This window comes from Centroberyx affinis, unplaced genomic scaffold (assembly GCF_046629955.1).
Source record: "Centroberyx affinis isolate AG114_WGS23_722 - 3 ecotype Tasmania unplaced genomic scaffold, CSIRO-AGI_Caff_v1 ptg003392l_1, whole genome shotgun sequence".
NCBI lineage: Eukaryota > Metazoa > Chordata > Actinopteri > Beryciformes > Berycidae > Centroberyx > Centroberyx affinis.
This window is the reverse complement of record NW_027281377.1, coordinates 14986-33275: the sequence shown is the minus strand read 5'-3', so window position 1 is coordinate 33275 and position 18290 is coordinate 14986. Positions and strand designations below refer to the sequence as shown.

General features: G+C 40.6%; 3 protein-coding genes across 3 annotated transcripts; 1 reads left to right on the top strand and 2 right to left on the bottom strand.

The window, feature by feature from the left end:
- Positions 1–1948: 1948 nt before the first annotated feature.
- On the top strand, positions 1949–4469 carry pth2 (parathyroid hormone 2). The gene is made up of 3 exons (XM_071539087.1): positions 1949–2052; positions 2850–3032; positions 4295–4469. The coding sequence occupies exons 1-3, from the start codon at positions 1949–1951 to the stop codon at positions 4467–4469; spliced, it is 462 nt and encodes a 153-aa protein (XP_071395188.1).
- A 1581-nt stretch (positions 4470–6050) lies between these two features.
- On the bottom strand, positions 6051–12097 carry tedc1 (tubulin epsilon and delta complex 1). Its single transcript, XM_071539092.1, has 9 exons — positions 11795–12097; positions 9295–9379; positions 8721–8751; positions 8554–8689; positions 8200–8337; positions 7904–7992; positions 7206–7275; positions 6777–6920; positions 6051–6419 (listed from the first exon to the last, which is right to left on the bottom strand). The coding sequence occupies exons 1-9, from the start codon at positions 11936–11938 to the stop codon at positions 6051–6053; spliced, it is 1206 nt and encodes a 401-aa protein (XP_071395193.1). The 5' UTR covers positions 11939–12097.
- A 623-nt stretch (positions 12098–12720) lies between these two features.
- On the bottom strand, positions 12721–18000 carry dnal1 (dynein, axonemal, light chain 1). The gene is made up of 8 exons (XM_071539095.1): positions 17987–18000; positions 17229–17267; positions 16679–16788; positions 15947–16002; positions 15775–15830; positions 15235–15361; positions 14305–14445; positions 12721–14173 (listed from the first exon to the last, which is right to left on the bottom strand). The coding sequence occupies exons 1-8, from the start codon at positions 17987–17989 to the stop codon at positions 14124–14126; spliced, it is 582 nt and encodes a 193-aa protein (XP_071395196.1). The 5' UTR covers positions 17990–18000; the 3' UTR covers positions 12721–14123.
- Between the last annotated feature and the right edge of the window lie 290 nt (positions 18001–18290).

Here is an 18290-nt window from a genome sequence, read left to right as displayed (position 1 = left end):
TCTTTAAGTGTCATATTAGATTTGTTGTGTTGTACGATGCTCTGTTGCTACCGCCTCTTGAAATACTGTTGTTGCAAACATTGTAGATCGCTGCTGGGCTGCTTTCGGTTTCCAACTTGAAGTACCTCCACACGGGCGACATTTCAGCACTCGAGCTTTGTTCATTTGTAAATATGTACCACACGTGCACCAATGGAGAGTGTCTATTTGCAGCACCTAAGTTTTACGACAGTTTACATAAATTGGATAGAAGATGGCAAATCAATTGATCGGAATTGGACCGGGCGTATTCTCCTGTCCGATAACGATCAATGAAAAATGGCTTTATCGGCCCCTGATTCTGATCTTTTGGATTGGGACATCCCTAACATATATATTGTATATTGTCTGCATGCTGTTGAGCACTTAGGAATAAAAGTGAGGCAGCCACGGTGACGAGAGAAACACCATATGTTAGTTTAATCTGCCACAGAGTGTGTATGTACACACACACACACACACACACACACACACAAAGCAATAATATAATGATCCTTGGCTCTCCACAACAGCAGCATGACTAAGTGTGTTTGAAATGGGACACTAACAAGCTAACAGCACTTCCGCTAGCGTTGTGCTCTGTAGTGTCGCACAGCCTTGCACAGAAAACTCAAAGTTAGTTTGATCTGGTGTGGGGTGTGTGTGTGTGTGTGTATGTGTGTGTGTGTGTGAGTAGGGGGCGTTTAAAGCCAGCAAAGGCCAGCCAAGGGTATATAAGTATGTATGACAAGAGGCTGTTGATTTTCAACAACTGTCGACCCGCGCAGAGCTGCTAACGCTAGCAACGAGCAATCCGAACACGAAAAAACATAAGTGGAGATCTAACGGTTTTTATCCAAACAACTTCTTTTTGTTTCGAAGAGACAGTGGTAGAAATAATTAGCAGATGTATAAGAGAAAAGCAGAAACAGACGGTAGCTGGGATTAAGTAGAGGGTTCAGTCCCGACGCTGTGGTTAGCTTCCATCCTCTCTGCTTGCGTGAAGGCTGACCTTTGACCTTTGACACTGAACCTAAAGAGGCTGCTTACTGCTACCAACTCTTGTCATATCCACCTGATGACCAGGTAAGAAATCAAACAACGGTGTGATCCCATCTTCAAAATTGTTGTTTTTTCTCTCATAATAATTCTCATTTCCTCATTTGCCAGCATGGAAATGTTAGCTGCTGACAGTTTGTTTTTTTTACACACTGAAATTTTTTTTTAAATATTCTAAAAGAAACTGGGAAATCGGAATAAAGATAAAGTGTGGTATAAAGTTTCCGTTACTTATTTTAGTTCAATTTATTATTATTATTTACTTTTAATTTGATTCCATCTTTGAAAATCAAAAGTCTTGAAGAGAGTTTTTCAGAGACTGCTTTGGGATTTTGCTGTTGTACTCCCTTTGCCTGTCCTTTGGCATTTTTCTCTCTGTTTTTTTCCCAAGGATAGATGTTTCGGCAACACTTTGCTTCACAAAGGTTTTATTCCAGTTGATGAACCTGTATATAATGTACTAAAACAAAAAAGACTGCACCTGCACCTGGCACCGATGTTGCTAAGTGATGTACGAACATTCTGGCCGGTTTCTCAATCAAAATAATGTTATTCTGTGTGTTGTTGAGCATTTTAAGGTGATAGATAGATAAACTGTTGTCCATCCCCATTGTATTTCATTCTGGCAGGTCCAGCTTTTGATCATCAGACCTCTTTGGATTATACACACAATTGGCACCAATGTACGTGCATCCATACCAATTTATTGCCAAATGCTTTTGGGAGTCAACGCATTAACATTGTTCCCCATGGTCTGGAAAAGAATCTAGCTTTGTCGCAAGTTGCTCTTGAGAAATAAAATCATCATGTCCATTTCTGAGTTCCAACACAGAGTTTAAACAAACCAGGGTGGCGTCTTTGTGTTTTCAGGATGTCCGAGCTGCCCGCGTTTCCTCGTGCTTCCTTCCTGCTGCTTTGCATTCTGGGTATGACTCCGGTGACCTCTGGCTTCCCTCGACCTCGACTACCCCTCAGGTAGCAACTCACTATCTCGTATTAATTTCAGTTTTTTTTTGAATTCACAAAACTGTTTTTAATGCTTTCATTGGTGGCATAAATTTTGAAGGCGCACATATCTCCTATCTATCAAATTTGGTTTTGATATTGGAGTTGAATCAAAGTGACTAGGAGTTGAGAAACGTTGGGTTAGATGACAACTGCTTCACTGATAATAGCATGTAAAAATCCACTGGATTTTTTAGAAGGGAGAGAGGGCATGCTGAGCTGAACATTCACTGTGGATGGAATTATCCTTCAAGAAATGACCTGAGTATTGAGCCAATAAACAAACTGACTGACTGGCTTCCCTCCACTGCCCTGCTACACAGGTAGCAGCTAACTGTCTGTCTGTCTGACTGACTGACTGACTGACTGACTGTCTGTCTGACTAACCTTTCTTCCTATCTCTTTGATCTTTGGTTTTACAATGCACAACTGCCCATCTAGCCACTTTCTATGTATGGCCTATAGACCTGTTAATATATGTATATGCGATAAATTCACCTATTTGTTCTCTTCATGATTTTCTCATTTGTTATATATTGCATATATTTTCTGTAATTTTTCATTTTCTTCTTAGTATGCTATACTTTTTATTCATATATTTCTACTTAATATATGCTAGTGTCGTAACTGTGAGTTGCGTTATCTTCAAATGCCTCACCTTTGCCATATTCTTTTTCATATTGTTTTTTTCTTTGCTTTCCTTTCTTGCTGCTGCAACAACTTAATTTCCCAAGAGATCATTTCACTTTCCTCATATCGTATTCCAGAGGCCCTGATGGTTCAGAGGGACCCAAACAGGATGACTGGGAAGTCCTCTTCCCCTCCATCTCTCTCCGTGACTGGAGCATCCAAATGATGTCAGCCTTGCCAAGCCTTGGAGCGGCAGCCAATAGCAAGGCGGGACTGATGCGGGAGGCATGGCTGTCGGCCCCAGAGGAGGCTGAGACAAGGTAACTACAGAGAGAGGGTAAAAGGGTTTACTCACGCCATTGTGAATCCCTAATCAAATCAAACATGTTTACCAGGAGGGATGCAAAATGGATGTTAAAATTCATGGGGCCATTATTTGGCCGCATGAATTTAATTTACATAAGTGTGTAACATGTACTAACATGTCTGTCACTGAAAATTCCTTGTTTGCACTCCTTGTTTTCTACTCCTGGCAGTCTGACCCCTCCTTGTTTTCTACTCCTGGCAGTCTGTCCCCTCCTTGTTTTCTATTCCTAGCAGTCCGTCTTCCTTGTTTTCTACTCCTAGCAGTCTGTCCCCTCCTTGTTTTCTATTCCTAGCAGTCCATCTTCCTTGTTTTCTACTCCTAGCAGTCTGCCCCCTCCTTGTTTTCTACTCCTAGCAGTCTGTCCCCTCCTTGTTTTCTATTCCTAGCAGTCCATCTTCCTTGTTTTCTACTCCTAGCAGTCTGTCCCCTCCTTGTTTTCTATTCCTAGCAGTCCGTCATCCTTGTTTTCTACTCCTGCCAGTCTGACCCCATCTCCTAGCAGTCTGTCCCCTCCTTGTCGTCTATTCCTAGCAGTCTGACTCTTCCTTGTTTTCTACTCCGAGCAGTCTCTCGTCCTTAATTTCTGACTCCTAGCAGTCTGACCCCTCCTTGTTTTCTGCTCCTAGTAGTCTCTCCCCTCGTTGTTTTCTACTCCTAGCAATCCGGACAACCTGCCTGAGGAGCTTGGGCTAGCTAATTCAGTATCATCATATTATTTTTACCATTATATTGTTACTTTCTATTGTTATTTTTTATCTTGTGGTGTCTTCTTGGTTTTAGTTGTTTTATGAATTTGGTGTTTGCGTTCATTTGATTGCTGAAACACTAAACTTTGCAAAGTTTAAAAAAAAAAAGGCCATAAAAAGATAGTTAATTATTAATATATCGCTGCTGGTGGGTGAAAACCTTTTAACTCCAAAAATGTTAACTTTTCAGGAATGAGGAAAAGCTTAATTTTTATGATAACCATATATTTTTGTAATTATACAATGGGTTTTTAAAGGGTTTCACACATCATGAATTTTCTCAGCCTGTTAGACCACATATTCTGTCACTTCAAGTGAAAGTCACCAAAAGTCTTCACCGAGGATATATCACAGCGACGGTCCCACAGTCACCCAAGTTCCTCCCACATTGCTTTCAAGGAATCCGGATTGTTTTATAGTCATTGTCTAGACCCGAGTGATTTCTAGGCCTGGGTTTGTGTCTTCCCAGTGTGGAGAAGGTGTGGCCTGGTGAGTGGGCGTCTCGGGGAGCCGGGTTGATGAAGAGGAACATGGTGGTGGCCGACGACGCCGCCTTCAGAGAGAAGAGCAAACTCCTCACCGCCATGGAGAGACAGAAGTGGCTCAACTCCTACATGCAGAAACTACTGGTGGTTCATTCTTAGTGAGAACGCCGTGTACAGTCTTTATAACCTTTTTAAAATCAATCCACTCACTTCGCTACTAAACTGGCAAATAAGCTTCTTAAAAGGAAGACACCAGGTTTTTTGGTAGAGTGTCCTTTTGGTCAACCGAACATGAGAGACACAGACAAAAACACTGATTTTTGTTCAAGGTGAATCACACAGAAATTGGATTATTTGTGTCGAATATGCTATAAAGCTGAAATGAATTTGTTGATACTAAATTGATGTATAAAGTTGAAAAGAATTTGAAGTTGATGTATAAATAAAGTTGCAAAAGATGTTTGTATCACTGTAGCTTGTGTTTTGTCTTGATAAAATATTAACTGGCTGACAGACAACTGAGCTAGTACTGTTTTTGATTTGTAGAAATAGCTGTTTAGACTCATCAGAAATTGAGAAAAGAGCATAATCAACTCTGTGAAAGTTTCTAAACCGATCACCCATCATAACTCAAGTCAAGTCTCAGAGTTTTAAAAAAATGCTAAACTTTTTACAGCTTCAAAATATGCATAAGGCTAGTCATATTTAGCTTTCATGTAAAACTCAAAAACATTTTAGAGGTAAAAAAAAAAAACAGTTGTCTTCAGTACTATAAACTAAAATGTGAGCAAAGTCAGTAGTGGAAGAACAATGTTTAAAAAAAAGGGGGGGGGGGGGGTTATACTGCTAATACAGGTTGGGTCTTTAAACAATAGTAGACAACTTCACAAAAGAGTTAAAAAGTTAGAGAAGAGGAAAAATATATCATTGATGCGTTTTTTTTTTTGTAATCTTTCATAAAATAAAATCTTTTCTCCCTGGTTCATACCTAACACTTCTTGATCACACATTAACACTTAACATTGAGGGATACGGGGATATTTCTTCCATCTCTCCTCAAGGCACAGTGGCTTTGACCCCAGACCCCCTTAATATCGGTTGCTTATAATGTTGCCGATATAGGGATTAAATCTGATTCTACTGTTACACTCACTGTAAGTCACTCTGTGCACAAATAGGTGCCTAACATGTTAAGTTCTACATTGGTGTTGTTTGTGAACCCTGGAGACAGATCTGCGTTTTGAGTTGCGGCAGATTATGAAAGTTGCAGAAAACTTATTTTCCGAGTGTATGTCAAATTCTAAGAAACGTTTCCTTCCGAACATCAAGTGAATTTTAAGCAAACTTTTGAAATGTCGCAAAAAAAAAAAAAAAAAAAAATGTAAATTAGGTGCGTTTCCATCAGCTGGGTTGAAGCTTCCCGAAACATCCGAAAGCATCGATCAAAGAAATAAAAGTCTTTGAAGCGAGTTGTTGTTGCTCTGTGGTGTCAGCGAATGTTGAAATAATATCCCATGCTGTTTGAAGACAAAAACAAATGCATGTGGCAATATTTTAATGCAGCAACTAATGACCGTACAACCATGATAGAGACTTATATGTTCTGTACTGTTGCTCAATGAGACTGATTGAGAGCATTTACTGGGCCAATCACACCAAGTCTAAGTCATTATTCATTCACCAGATGTGTTTCCTTTGACTATTTCTTGCATAATTTCTTCGTAGGAAAAAAAACAATTTTTACGGTGGTATCAACACCAGTTCCTCCCGCCTGCCAATCACCTCCTGTAGCTGCGTCCTATTGGCCAGTCTGTGTCTGGCCCGCCCCTCTAGCAGCCGGGCCTCCGCCTGGAGGAGCGGCTGCGAGGCCTGTGAAGCCCGGAGCTCGCCCGGAGTCCCTGCCCCGCCGCGGAGCTCCTCTGCCGGGCGACCGACGTGGCGGGCGGGCCCGGAGCCCCGGAGCCTGGCTCGGTAGGCGTGCGGGAGGGAGGGGAGGGAGGGGAGAGAAGAAAGCAGACGCAACCCCTCTCCTCCTCCTCCTCCTCCTCCTCCTCCTCCTCCTCCTCCTCCTCCTCTCTCTACAGCATCCTCTCTTCTTCTCTGTCCTTTCTAAGACAGAAAATGAAAGGGGCTTCCAAGTTCAATGAAAACCCATTTATTTATGTTTTCTCATTTCTGCTATATTTTGGAGGCAGCAGCAGGGTGTTGCTGGAAAATAAAAAGTTAAAATATTGCACATACCTCGGTATTTTTACATTTTTCATTTATTTTCATACTGTATAGTATGTGTCATATTTTTTGTACATTATTCACATCGTACATATTTTCCATTCACTCTCTGCTGCTATAATGCACAACAAGCATCCATATATTTTCATACTTTTCATCAGCTAAAGCATTATGAAGGAACCTGTGTGGACATGTGCGTGTGTGTGTGTGTGTGTGTGTGTGTGTGTGTGTGTGTACCTGTGCTGTGGGCAGTTTCAACAACACGTCACCCAATCTCTCTAACCCTCGATTTCCATGGCGACAAACTGCCACGCTCCTATTGGCCGCGTGTCTGGGCGTCACGCCGACAGGATCTGTCAGATGGCAGTCCACCACGCTGTCCTACACACACACACACACACACACACACACACACACATACACAAACACAACGTGTTATCAATATGGAGAGAGCTGTCATGTGTGGTTAATTGTATTGTACTATATTGCACTGTGTTGCATTGAATTGAGTTCCACTGTATTGTGTTTCCCCCTAGGCTTCCTCGGATAGTTAATCAAATGAAATAGCAGGGGATAAAATGGGAAAATAAAAATCCTCACTTTATTGTTCCGTGTAATAAAATGTGTGTATTTGTGTGTATTGCGTCCAGGTTGTGTCTAACTCACCATCCAGACCCAGAAGAGGCTCTCCACCTCTTTCCAGTTCATATAGGCTTTGAGGAGTTCACAGAAATCCCTCATACGCACACACTCCTGGAACACACACACACACACCAGTCACAATGTTCCACAGCATATTGGGTGAACATAGTATGAAGCAGATGTACCCACTGATTTAATTTTATCACATTGAATACTAATTACGAGAATAAGTAATAATCCAAAAACAATAGGTAGAACGCAGGCTTGTAACCAGTTGAACAAAAAACTAAAATGAAAAAGAATAATTTTTAGAGGAACAAAAACAAGAATGTAATTTAATTTAATGTTTTAATGTTGCATGGAGAATTCTTGCCATACAATAAATTAATGTTACCAAACCAGACATGGCAATTTCTTTGGCCACAATACCAATTTAGGAAACCATGAATATCGATAGCTTGGTAATAATGTGGTCAATTTAACAATATAAAACATTATAAACTGAAATGTTATTTTGTTGGCATTTACCAAAATGATTTTGTGGCCAAAATCCAAGAAAAGAAATGTTCAACACTCAATTGGAAACAGTTGGAAAATTCTGAGCCATAGGCAGACTATTAGTAATTAGTAATTTGGCTTTAAAACGGCTTTTTTCAGATGCACAAAAGCCAAGCTTAATATGACAGTGACACACACACACGCGTGCGCACACACACACACACACACACACACTTACCTCCCTCAGTGCTGTGGAGCTTGGATTCGAGGAGGAAGAGGAGGATGAGGAAGAGGGGAGGCTGGCAGAAAGGACCTGGGAAGAAAACAGAATTCTTGGTGATACTTATAATTTATCTCAATCACTATTTCAACAAAGGACATTTTATCAAAAGTTGCTGTTTCTATTTCTATTCACAACTTGCATAAAAGGACTCGGACAGAAACACAGGTTGTGACTGTAGCCGAAGGGGTTTACCCGGAAGAGGGAATAAACGTTTCGTGAAATTCTGTCTTTCCTCACCGCGTGAAGCAGCCGCGCTCGCTCCTCCTGCGTGGACAGCAGGCTCCGCCCCTGGAACCTCAGACAGCCAATCAGCCACTGGAGTCTCCTCAGGGAGGCGGGGTCTAACTGGGCCTCATGGGAAACCTGAGGATTCGCCTGAGAGACAGAGAAGCGGGAGATACAAGAATTTAGCTGCGATTATTAGCCAATAGGGATGGGACGATATACTGAAATTCATTATATTGCAATACAAAAATCGTGGTTGCATTGAATCATGAGCCGCATATCACATATCAAATCCTATCATGAGATAAGCATATTGTCCTGTCCTTATTAGCCAATATACGGCAGCATGGTGTGAATGGTGCCTACCAGTGTGAGTGTCAGTAGTGTTTTGTCCAGCTGCTGGGCTCGCTGAGTCAGCAGTGTCTCCAGTGTTCCTGAAGCTAGCAGCCAGCCCAGCGCCAGGAGAAGATCTCTGCTGGAGAACCTCCCCCCCTCCTCCTCTTCCTCCTCCTCGCCTCCTTCTCCTCCCTCGCTCCCATACATCCAGGCAGCGTGGTAGCCGGTCTGAGAGAGAGAGAGAGAGAGACACTCAGCAGGTCAACATGGATTAGTGCCTCTCCCAACCCCTGTAAACCAAAATAAATATAAAAACTAGACCAAAAACTTAAAAAAAAACTAAACTGAACTAAAACTATTTTGTGTACTTGTAAAACATACAAAATAAAAAAAATACAAAAATACAAAATATACATGAAATGATTTTAGCTTTCATCTTGTTTGTTTATGTGCAGGATAAAAAAAAAGACAATGCATTTTCAGTTGAGAATTTTGAAGCTGTCCTGGAAATAAATTTGAAAAAAAGAATTTATAATTTACTGTTTGTAGTACTGTATATAAAACACGTGGCAAACTTATTCAAAATACCTGTTCTGAACTTGTATCATTATACCTTTAAAAAATACCACGCCTACCAAAAATACTGAAACTGAAACTAAATAAATAAAAACATTTGTACAAAAGCGAATAATAAACGAAACCTTCCAAAGCCACACTGAAAACCAACTAAAACTAAACTGAAATTGAAATATAATAGAAGACGTTGCCTACCTGCTGTTAGCTGTGGATCGGCTCCAGAGGAAACAACAGTAGCCGTCTGAAGGATGTTAGCTAGCAGCTTCCAAAACTGATCCTCCTGAAAAACAGAATGCAGACACATGACTGTATGTCATTATGCAAGATAACAACACAAGCATCTATTTAATAAGAGCTCTACCATTAAAGGATAACGCTGGTGTTTTTAAATACATTTCTTATCATCAACAAGTCCTATGAAAATAACAAAATCAACAATGCGTTTGCTCTACTCCGGAAGTCATTGGCTCCAATTGTAAGCTAAAAACCTTTAAATACAGCTCACAAAGACATAGTTTGAATTTTAAAAATTGCTAACTGTTAGGCCACAGCCACACTGATCCGTTGTGTCTGTCCGTCTCCGTTATTTCAATTTATTTTCAATGAGAGCTGTCCGTTGTCTGGGCAGCGCTGATGACAATCTATATCATTCAATCTATCTTTCTATAAGGCATTTCTTTTTTGTTTCTCACATCCAGCCTATTGCAAAGTTAATATACCAAACTTTGCAATATATTCATATATCAAACTTCAGCAATATGTTGAGACTTCTTTTAGAGCTGCATTATATGAGTAAAGTATTTTTGAGTAAAATGTCAACTGGAACCATAGTAGCTCCACTCACATTTCTGAGTTTGAAAAAGTACAAAAACAATTGGTAGTTTAGTTACACATACACAGTTGACTCTAGTGGAACTTGCCATTCTCTGCAGAATTAAAACTATACAGGCAGTAGATTATTTTAGATATCATTGCTTTTTATTGAGGATGCATAATGCAAGGTGTGTGTGTGAGCACAGTTGTCATGGTGCTCAGGTTCTTCACTTCAAGAATTGGAGATTTGTCGGAGTCCTAGTTGGAGGTGGACTCCATCTTTTCCTCCTTATTTTTCTTTCTCTGCAGCCTGAGTGGTGAGGTTCCTCTCCCTGTGGAGCTCCACTTTTAGCTCCTCTATTTTACACTGAAGAGCCTTGTTCTTCTCCTCCAGGGCCTGGATCGTGCTGGCCTGCTGCTCTGCAACCTTTTGGGTTTCCTGCAGCTGGAGCTCTGACAGAGCATTCTCTGCAGCCTGGGTCTGCTAGCCAACAGGCTTCTTATCCAGCTCAGAGGCATCGGTCTTGATGGTCTCTTCCTGGGCCTTGGTCTGGATCAGGACGTCCAGGCCCAGAGCCCGCTTGAGAGATGCTTCTTTCTCCATTATCTTCTCATATTTCTCGCTGCTGCATTTCTTCTGGGCCTCGGTCTGTTCCTGGGCCCAGGCACGGACCCAGCCCTCTTCCTGGGCCTGGGTCTGTTCCTGGGTCTGGATCAGGGAGTCCAGGCCCAGAGCCCGCTTGAGAGGTGCTTCTTGCTCCATTATCTTGTGATATTTCTCGCTGCTGCATTTCTTCTGGGTCTCAGTCTGTTCCTGACCCAGGCTTCTCTCTGGGCCTGGGTCTGAGATGCTTCCTCCTCCATAGTCTTCTGCCTGCTCCATTCCTCCTCCTGTCTCTTGTTGTCTTGGAGCTGGTCCAGGAACCCAGTCTCTCTCTCCTCAGGGAGAGGAGGTAGCTAGGCTCTCCGCCATGCTGTTCTGTGGGAAGGCCATACCTGGGCATCCTGCTGCTCTGTGTACTGCTGGACCTGCCAGCCTTTTTTCTTCTTGCCTCTTTGTCTTTTTCTTTTCTGCATCTCCTCCATCGTGCTAAGACATACGTATTGTCACATTTTTGTATCGCGATATATTGAATTTCGATATATCGCCCCATCCCTACCTCCCAGCAGAGGACAGCTTACAGTGATACACACGCAAAGTACCTACAGGTACGCAAACACATACACACATGCACACAGATTCTACCAGCATGGGTTTTTGAAGGCAGATAGCCTACCAGTATTTTTGTATTGAAGGCGCCAGTAACCGAAATACTGTATATTCAAATTTGAACATTTTCATGCGCAGAAAACCTTAAAAAACAAAAAAAAATACAAGGATTGAGTGATTCACCCAAAACTGTATTCTTGTAAGGATGGAAACAGCATCTATATAATCAAGTAACACTAAAACTCTCCATTAAAACCCATACTAAAGACAGTCTACCTAGTTTATCAGCAAAAGTAGACTATATATTTTATAAAATATTACTCGAGACCTTTAATAAATCATCATTAAGAGCCGCTCTTCACTACAGGATACATCCAATCCACCAAGAATGCACTTATGTCAATACAATTTCAACTTGGTGGAAGAAGATTTGGGGAAGAACAGGGGACAAGATTAGAAAGTTTACCTTTTAACGAAATACGTGCTGCTTGGTGGATTGGATGCATGCCGTATTAAAAGAGTGGTTTCTAGTTATTCAGAAAAAGTTTATGGGGTATTTTACATGTCAACACTGAAAGGTGACATTAGTTTGGTAGAGCACGTATTGGGGACAGTGGTGTAGTTAGATATTCCCTTCGCCAGCCCAAACAGACATGAGTTTAGAGAACATACCACCTCGGGTCCGCCATTGAATTTAGCCCGTCTGAAGGCCTCTGGTGCGGGGACAGAGTTCAGGCCGGTAGCCGCTAGCAGTCTGCACAGAGCTGCTATCACCTGCTTCACTCCGACAGAGACAGCCGCTTTACCGCGCTGCATCACAGCTACTGCAGACTACACGCATATCATACTCAAGCGAGCTAGTTAGCAACCATAATTAGCCATGTAAATAATTTGAAATACGTTATATAACTCCACATTACATCACTTTAACGGCTTTGTGAGTTCCTGATTGAACATTTGATAGTTCGCGGCGAAGACAACAACTTCCGGGTAGGGGGCCGTTGCCAAGGAAGCGAATAAAAAAAGCAGTGCTACACTCTGCTACTATTGGAGGAAATTTGTGATGGACAGCTAAGTCGACCAATTAGAAGTCTGATTCTGAAAGGGCACTTGCTTTTCTTTGGAAAACATAAAATTTCGCTACTCTCAGGCTCTAAAAGATTATTCTAAAAAGATATGCATTTTAATCACATGTTCTCTGGTGATTGAATGAATTGTTTAACTTGGAACATATCTTTTTGTAATGTAAAACATTTTCTAGGCTGTTTTAACCGAGTTACTGAAAAATATCACCAGCAGATGTCACTAGAGGCTAACTTTATAAAGAAAAAAATGAGCAAGTGACAAGTGACCTCAAATGACCTTTCCAAATTGGGATAAAACACATGAAATACTATCCATTCGTGTCATTATTAAATTATTATAACTATAACCAATACTACTATATATTTACATATATATATATAAAAAACAATAATATTACTATTATGGTTCAATATACTAGACAACTGAGAAAACACAATGTTACTTCAATAGCATTTATATCAAATACATTTAAGAACCATAAACATCTCACATTCATATGTACAAACATGCCTAAAAATAATTTAAAACATCAGAATCATTTTACACAAATGTTGGCGAATGATTAAGACATGCTACATTACGCATTAATCTTGGTATCAAATCTTCAAGAACGGGAACACAAGCTATTCTACAAAGTTGGGTTCCAAAATGAACCTCAAACAGACATACTGCAGACTAAAACAGTCGCTGCCCTTGGATATAGGAAAAAGTAGTAGACCTCCATACAATCCATATTAATGTTAGATCTGAATATAAATAAGTTTAAAACAGCACAACATGGCATCAGTACAATATAGTGAGAAACATCTCAACCAACTCAGTTACAAACAGAGATGTGGATAGATAGTTTGGTCATTGCTTGTTTTCGATGGCAGCCATCTTGGCTCCTCAGTCCTGTCCATGATGCTGACCCTAATGCTGCCTTCACATCGCGTGGGAAAGACACGAGATACACGGTTCCTACTTGAAAATGTCGGTCACCTCAGCTTTCAGGTGGTAAATGTGACTTCCTGAATTCTGACAACTAGGACATTCTTGTAGAATATTGCTATCGCGACTGTTAAAGTACCATGGCAGGACACAGCTATACTTTTTCATTTGTGGCTGACACTGAAATGTTTGGTTTGCTGTAAAACATGACCTCAACTGTATCACTCAGCAAGTGTGTAAAGCTGATCAGGAGTAACTTAAGTCTACAGAAAACTTCACTCATGGCATCTTGACGGCTTCAAAAGAGTTCAAACACGCAAACACTTCCAAGTCATCCCAATGGTTATTCCCATATGACTTGAATGCAGAATGAACCAGCTAATCTTCAGCATGTTGGACAGAGTTACCTGTTTACCTATTGTGCTTTAGTTCTACCTGGGAGAACATGGAGTCATAAACACCAAGTCTGACTAGTTTTAGATTCCAATAATCACTACCTGGTAATTGATAGTAACCTGTAACCGACCCAGATTTCATTTAAAGAGGAGTACACCCAAAACTGGCTGTGAGGATGCTGCGCTCTCCATCTCCTTTTTCACTTCAACAGGTATGACTGGTGTTACCTTCATTCTCCTTCATAGTTTGACAGTCACAAAAAGATCCAAATAAAGCTGTAAATAGCATTAGGAACTGTGCTTTTTTCCTCTTTTCACGCTCACAAGGTGCTTCCTCTAGTCATAAATTCCTCTCTGGTTTCAAACCCATGAGGCCAAAGGATAGTATTTCTACCGGTTTAACCGACTGTCAAACATGCATGCTACATGTATCTGTTGATTATTTTGTGCTTGTCAACCTACGACAAAGTGTGATTCTCCTGTAAAAATCATTTCAGATATATAAAAAAAAGAAAAACACCATGAGAAAATGCCGGGAATTAAAAAAAAAAAAAACAAGAGAGGAGAGCTGGGGAAGACGGGCATGTTCCTCAGCTCTCTCCTTCTCCCTCGTCCTCTTCCTGTTTGATGACTGGGGTTCCTGGATGCAACAGAAACACACAGAGATCACCAATCATATCTACATACATATTATTATGATTAAGTGCACTATATTTGCCTGGCTAACAGAGCTGCGAGTCATTCACTCGTTACTCAAACACCGTTAGTCACCGTCTAGTTTCTTCAGTTTAGGTAGTCTCTTAGAGGCTTCGTCCATCCAGGTTCCTTCAGCTGAATACTTCTCCTCCAGAGGGTTTCCCACAAACACCAGGTCCACCAGGCACGGCAGGTCAGATAGCTTCACAAATTCAGCTGCACAATATAGAAAATACATAATTAACAATATTAAACGGTGCTATATTAGTACCAGCATAATTACTGTAAACAAACGAGTCCACTGCCGAGAAGATTGGCAGCCTCTACCGCATCATCATCATCATCATCATCATCATCATCATCATCATCATCTATCATTGGGCCGGATTTGGAGGGAAATCTGATGGATTGCTTTATGGCACAACACAGGAAGAGTAAGGAGTGAAAGGCTGATGGAAAAATCACTTTCAACATGTTTATCTTCTACACAGAGGGGGAGGGGAGACAGGAATCAAGGGAGCTTATGGGAAATGTGGTCTTCATTTTGATACCATTGGTGTGAGATAGAGGCCACCAACTGTCTCATGCGACCATGATCTCATTTGTTTATGGTAATCATACCAAAGCATAATGTATAATGTAATGTAGAGTAACTAGAGCAGTATTCAGTTTGGTACTAACATGCTTAGTATTGTATTGTATCATTTCTTTGGACCAAATAATCCATCTGAATGAGTTCTAGTACATTGTTTTCCTTTCTTCGGGCTCCTGAATGAGTTTTAATAGCCTGACCTATTTATCTGTCCTTAACTAGAAGAGCTCCACTAGTTTTACTGAATCAGCTGCAATTCACAAGTTATACTATATTAACAAACCCTGTAATCTGAAAAGAACCATAAACTATAGCCATCAGCCATACTATACTAGTGGTATACTATAATAAGAAAGTAATAGAGCGCACCATGACAAAATATTAGCCAATAGAATAGAGTAAAATAGTCTCACCCCATTCTTTGACTAGGTTGTTGGACATGTAGAGGACTTTCAGTTTCTTCATGACTTGGATTCCCTTCAGTTTCTCTATCAGGTTATAAGAGATCCACAGCTCTTCTAATGTGTCCCCTACTGCCTCCTACACACACACACACACACACGCACGCACATTTGATGCACAAAAATAAAATAAAACATTACAGATATGTGTTTAGCATGTGCAACCACTTTCATAAGTTGGAAAAACTGAAAAAAAAAGTGTTGAGAAAGAAAGAAAGAAAGAAAGAAAGAAAGAAAGAAAGAGCCAACAAGAAAGAAAGACTAGAAAGACTTCAGCTATGCTTCAGAAAATGTGGATTATATACGGTAAACCGCGCAAAATAATGTCAACTTTGTGTGATACCTGAGTGGGTTTAGGAATATGTTTTTGGTACACACATTTTTCAATGTGATGTATGGATATGTCTTGTAAACCTATATAGGCTGGTCTTGTGTAGTGCTTGACACTGAAATCAAACTAGAAGTAATATGACTGTTTAGTATCTAACTCACCAGCCCATTGAGGTTTTTGATGTTGTTTCTCCCCACTGATAATATCTTCAAGTTCTCTGGAAGGACAAATCATGACATTACCAAACCACGATTACTGTTTTATGTGTGTGTGTGTGTGTGTGTGTGTGTGTGCGTGTGTGTGTGTATGTGTGTGTATGCAGTAAGTACTCACTCAGGGCGTTGAGGTTGGCTATTTTCTCAATGCAGTTTGTGGACAGAGACAGTCTCCTGTGGAGGAGACAGTACAATCACACAGAAGAACAACACACTGATCTGGTCCCCAAAAAACAAAGAAACAAAGTCAGGTCAGAACCAATCAAGAGTCCAGTATCAATTTAATATCTTATAGAAAACTAACTAATTAATTTCAATGCAATATGGTTTTAATAGGATACAAACTTGGTAAGAGCATCATGAGTTTGATTTCTATAATCAGTTTCAGCTTCAGTAAATTCAATCATTCCATACAAATTCAGAAAACAGAATTTAAATTCAGTCGTCTGCTGGAACAAATCTCATCACTTTCAATCTCAAAGTCATTTACACAAACACAAGATCTCAAGTCAAGACTTTAGAAACCTTTTCAAGTCATCAGAGTACAAGTCAGAGTCAAGTCCCAAGTCACCAGAACCCAAGTCAAGTCAAGTCCGAAGTCACCAGAACCCAAGTCAAGTCAAGTCTTAAGTCTTCTCTTCATGCATCAAGTCAAGTCTCAAGCTATTAAAACTGTGACTCAAGTCTGACTCAAGTCCAAGTCATGTGACCTCTGATGAAAGGTAAAGTACAAAGATATAACATTAAACTTACGTAATAATAATATAATACCGTGAATATTACTAAACAGAAACAGGCCCATGTCTTCATCTGTATTCATTAATCAATTCTAGCTTATTACAGGACTCACTCGCAGCTGGTGAGGGTGGAGAGAGAGGCGTCCATCTTCTCTATGGGAGGAATCTGACCGTACAGCTTTATGGCTGTGGCCTCGCCCACCTTCTCCCCTGTCTTCTCCTCCTGCACACACACACACACACACACACACACACACACACACACACACACACACACACACACAGCAAGATTAAACATGTCCCTGTTGAACCCTTTGGGCCAATCAGTAACAAATTCTACAAATGTGGAAAAAGTGTGTTATGTGACAAAATGCCTGCTAGTCCTTTGTTTTGGGCATTTGTGGTCCTGTATTGGTTGATTGTCCAAATAATACAGTCACCACATGGGCCAATCAGTAAATAACCTACATAAAAGGCCTGAAAACTATATTTCAAGAAACTGAAAATCGTGGATAATTTGATGTGATACACGTTCTTAATCCTGCTGCTCCCAAAACATACAGTAACACACCTTTTACATGAAGACAAATATGTAATTATTATATTATATTGCACAGTATTGCATTCTATCTATTCTTTCAGCTGTGTCTGCATGCCACTTACCCATTTGACCAGTGCTTCTTTGATGGTAGTTGCTTTAGCCTGGACACATTACATGAGATTGTTAGACAGGAAAAGCTGACTTATGACTTTTTTTTTCCATTATTGCAACTATTGGAAGTCACTAGGCTTTGAGAGCTTCCATTTTAAGCATTTGGCTGACAATCTTATCCACAGTGGCTTTAGGTAGGGAGTTCAGTGCCTTGCTTAAATCCACATAGGCAGGAGCCGTGGTTGTTAATGGACGTGTTGGCTGTTGTCAGGGGATTGGACCTGTGACCTTTAGGTACTGGGACGGTCTCGCGCACCACTACGTCACCCTGACGCCCATTTAAACTGTATCTTAAGTCATATGAATGCATTTCTCCCAATAGAATAAAATAAAAATTATGCCCTAATTAATTTATTAAGGGGGGAAAACACAACAAACACACACGCGCACGCCAGACAGCCCAGCAGACGGACAAAAGGCTGACTGACTGAACGAGAAAACGAAGGTTATCTAACTATGTTAACGACAGCAACATTAACGTTAGTTAGTAACTTGCAGTTGACGTTAGCTATTTAACGCTAACTAGGTGACCGTTAAGGTTAGCCAATTAGCTCAGGCTAGCTCACAGCTAAATCACCGTCGCATTTAACGTCAACTTAGCTGTCAGACATGTAGTCAACACATTTTTCGTACGGTGGCTAAAGTATTGACTGAATAAATTAGCTAAAGAGACGAAAATTTGCTTAACACAGCGGACACAAACACTCACCATGTTGATGTCTGAAGATGGTTGCTATGACACTGACAGCTTCCGAGCTGCGCATGCGCAGTGGCACTATAACTGGGCCTGGCTCGGTCTCTCTCTCTCTCTCTCTCAATCATACAACAAATAAACATTCAATAATCTTTATGGACTAGTCATGGACAATAGAAAAGATGACTTTGTGGTTAATAACATTCTTATTCTTGGAAAAATTTATATACACAAATCAAAGTACATATGAAAGTGAAACCTAAGTTTAGTGTATTTCATAATGAGTTTCTTTCTTACATAAAAGCCCTTAAAGTCATGG

Excerpts from the sequence above, each read along its gene's own strand:
- pth2 (XM_071539087.1), top strand. The coding sequence starts at position 1,949 with ATGTCCGAGCTGCCCGCGTTTCCTCGTGCTTCCTTCCTGCTGCTTTGC. Across the intron at positions 2,053-2,849 it reads CGACCTCGACTACCCCTCAG|AGGCCCTGATGGTTCAGAGG; the intron begins GTAGCAACTCAC and ends ATCGTATTCCAG. Across the intron at positions 3,033-4,294 it reads CCAGAGGAGGCTGAGACAAG|TGTGGAGAAGGTGTGGCCTG; the intron begins GTAACTACAGAG and ends GTGTCTTCCCAG.
- tedc1 (XM_071539092.1), bottom strand. The coding sequence starts at position 11,938 with ATGCAGCGCGGTAAAGCGGCTGTCTCTGTCGGAGTGAAGCAGGTGATA. Across the intron at positions 8,752-9,294 it reads CGATCCACAGCTAACAGCAG|ACCGGCTACCACGCTGCCTG; the intron begins GTAGGCAACGTC and ends TCTCTCTCTCAG. Across the intron at positions 6,420-6,776 it reads TGAAACTGCCCACAGCACAG|AAAGGACAGAGAAGAAGAGA; the intron begins GTACACACACAC and ends TTTCTGTCTTAG.
- dnal1 (XM_071539095.1), bottom strand. Across the intron at positions 16,789-17,228 it reads AAGAAGCACTGGTCAAATGG|GAGGAGAAGACAGGGGAGAA; the intron begins GTAAGTGGCATG and ends GTGTGTGTGCAG. Across the intron at positions 14,174-14,304 it reads TAAACTGAAGAAACTAGACG|GAACCCCAGTCATCAAACAG; the intron begins GTGACTAACGGT and ends TGTTGCATCCAG.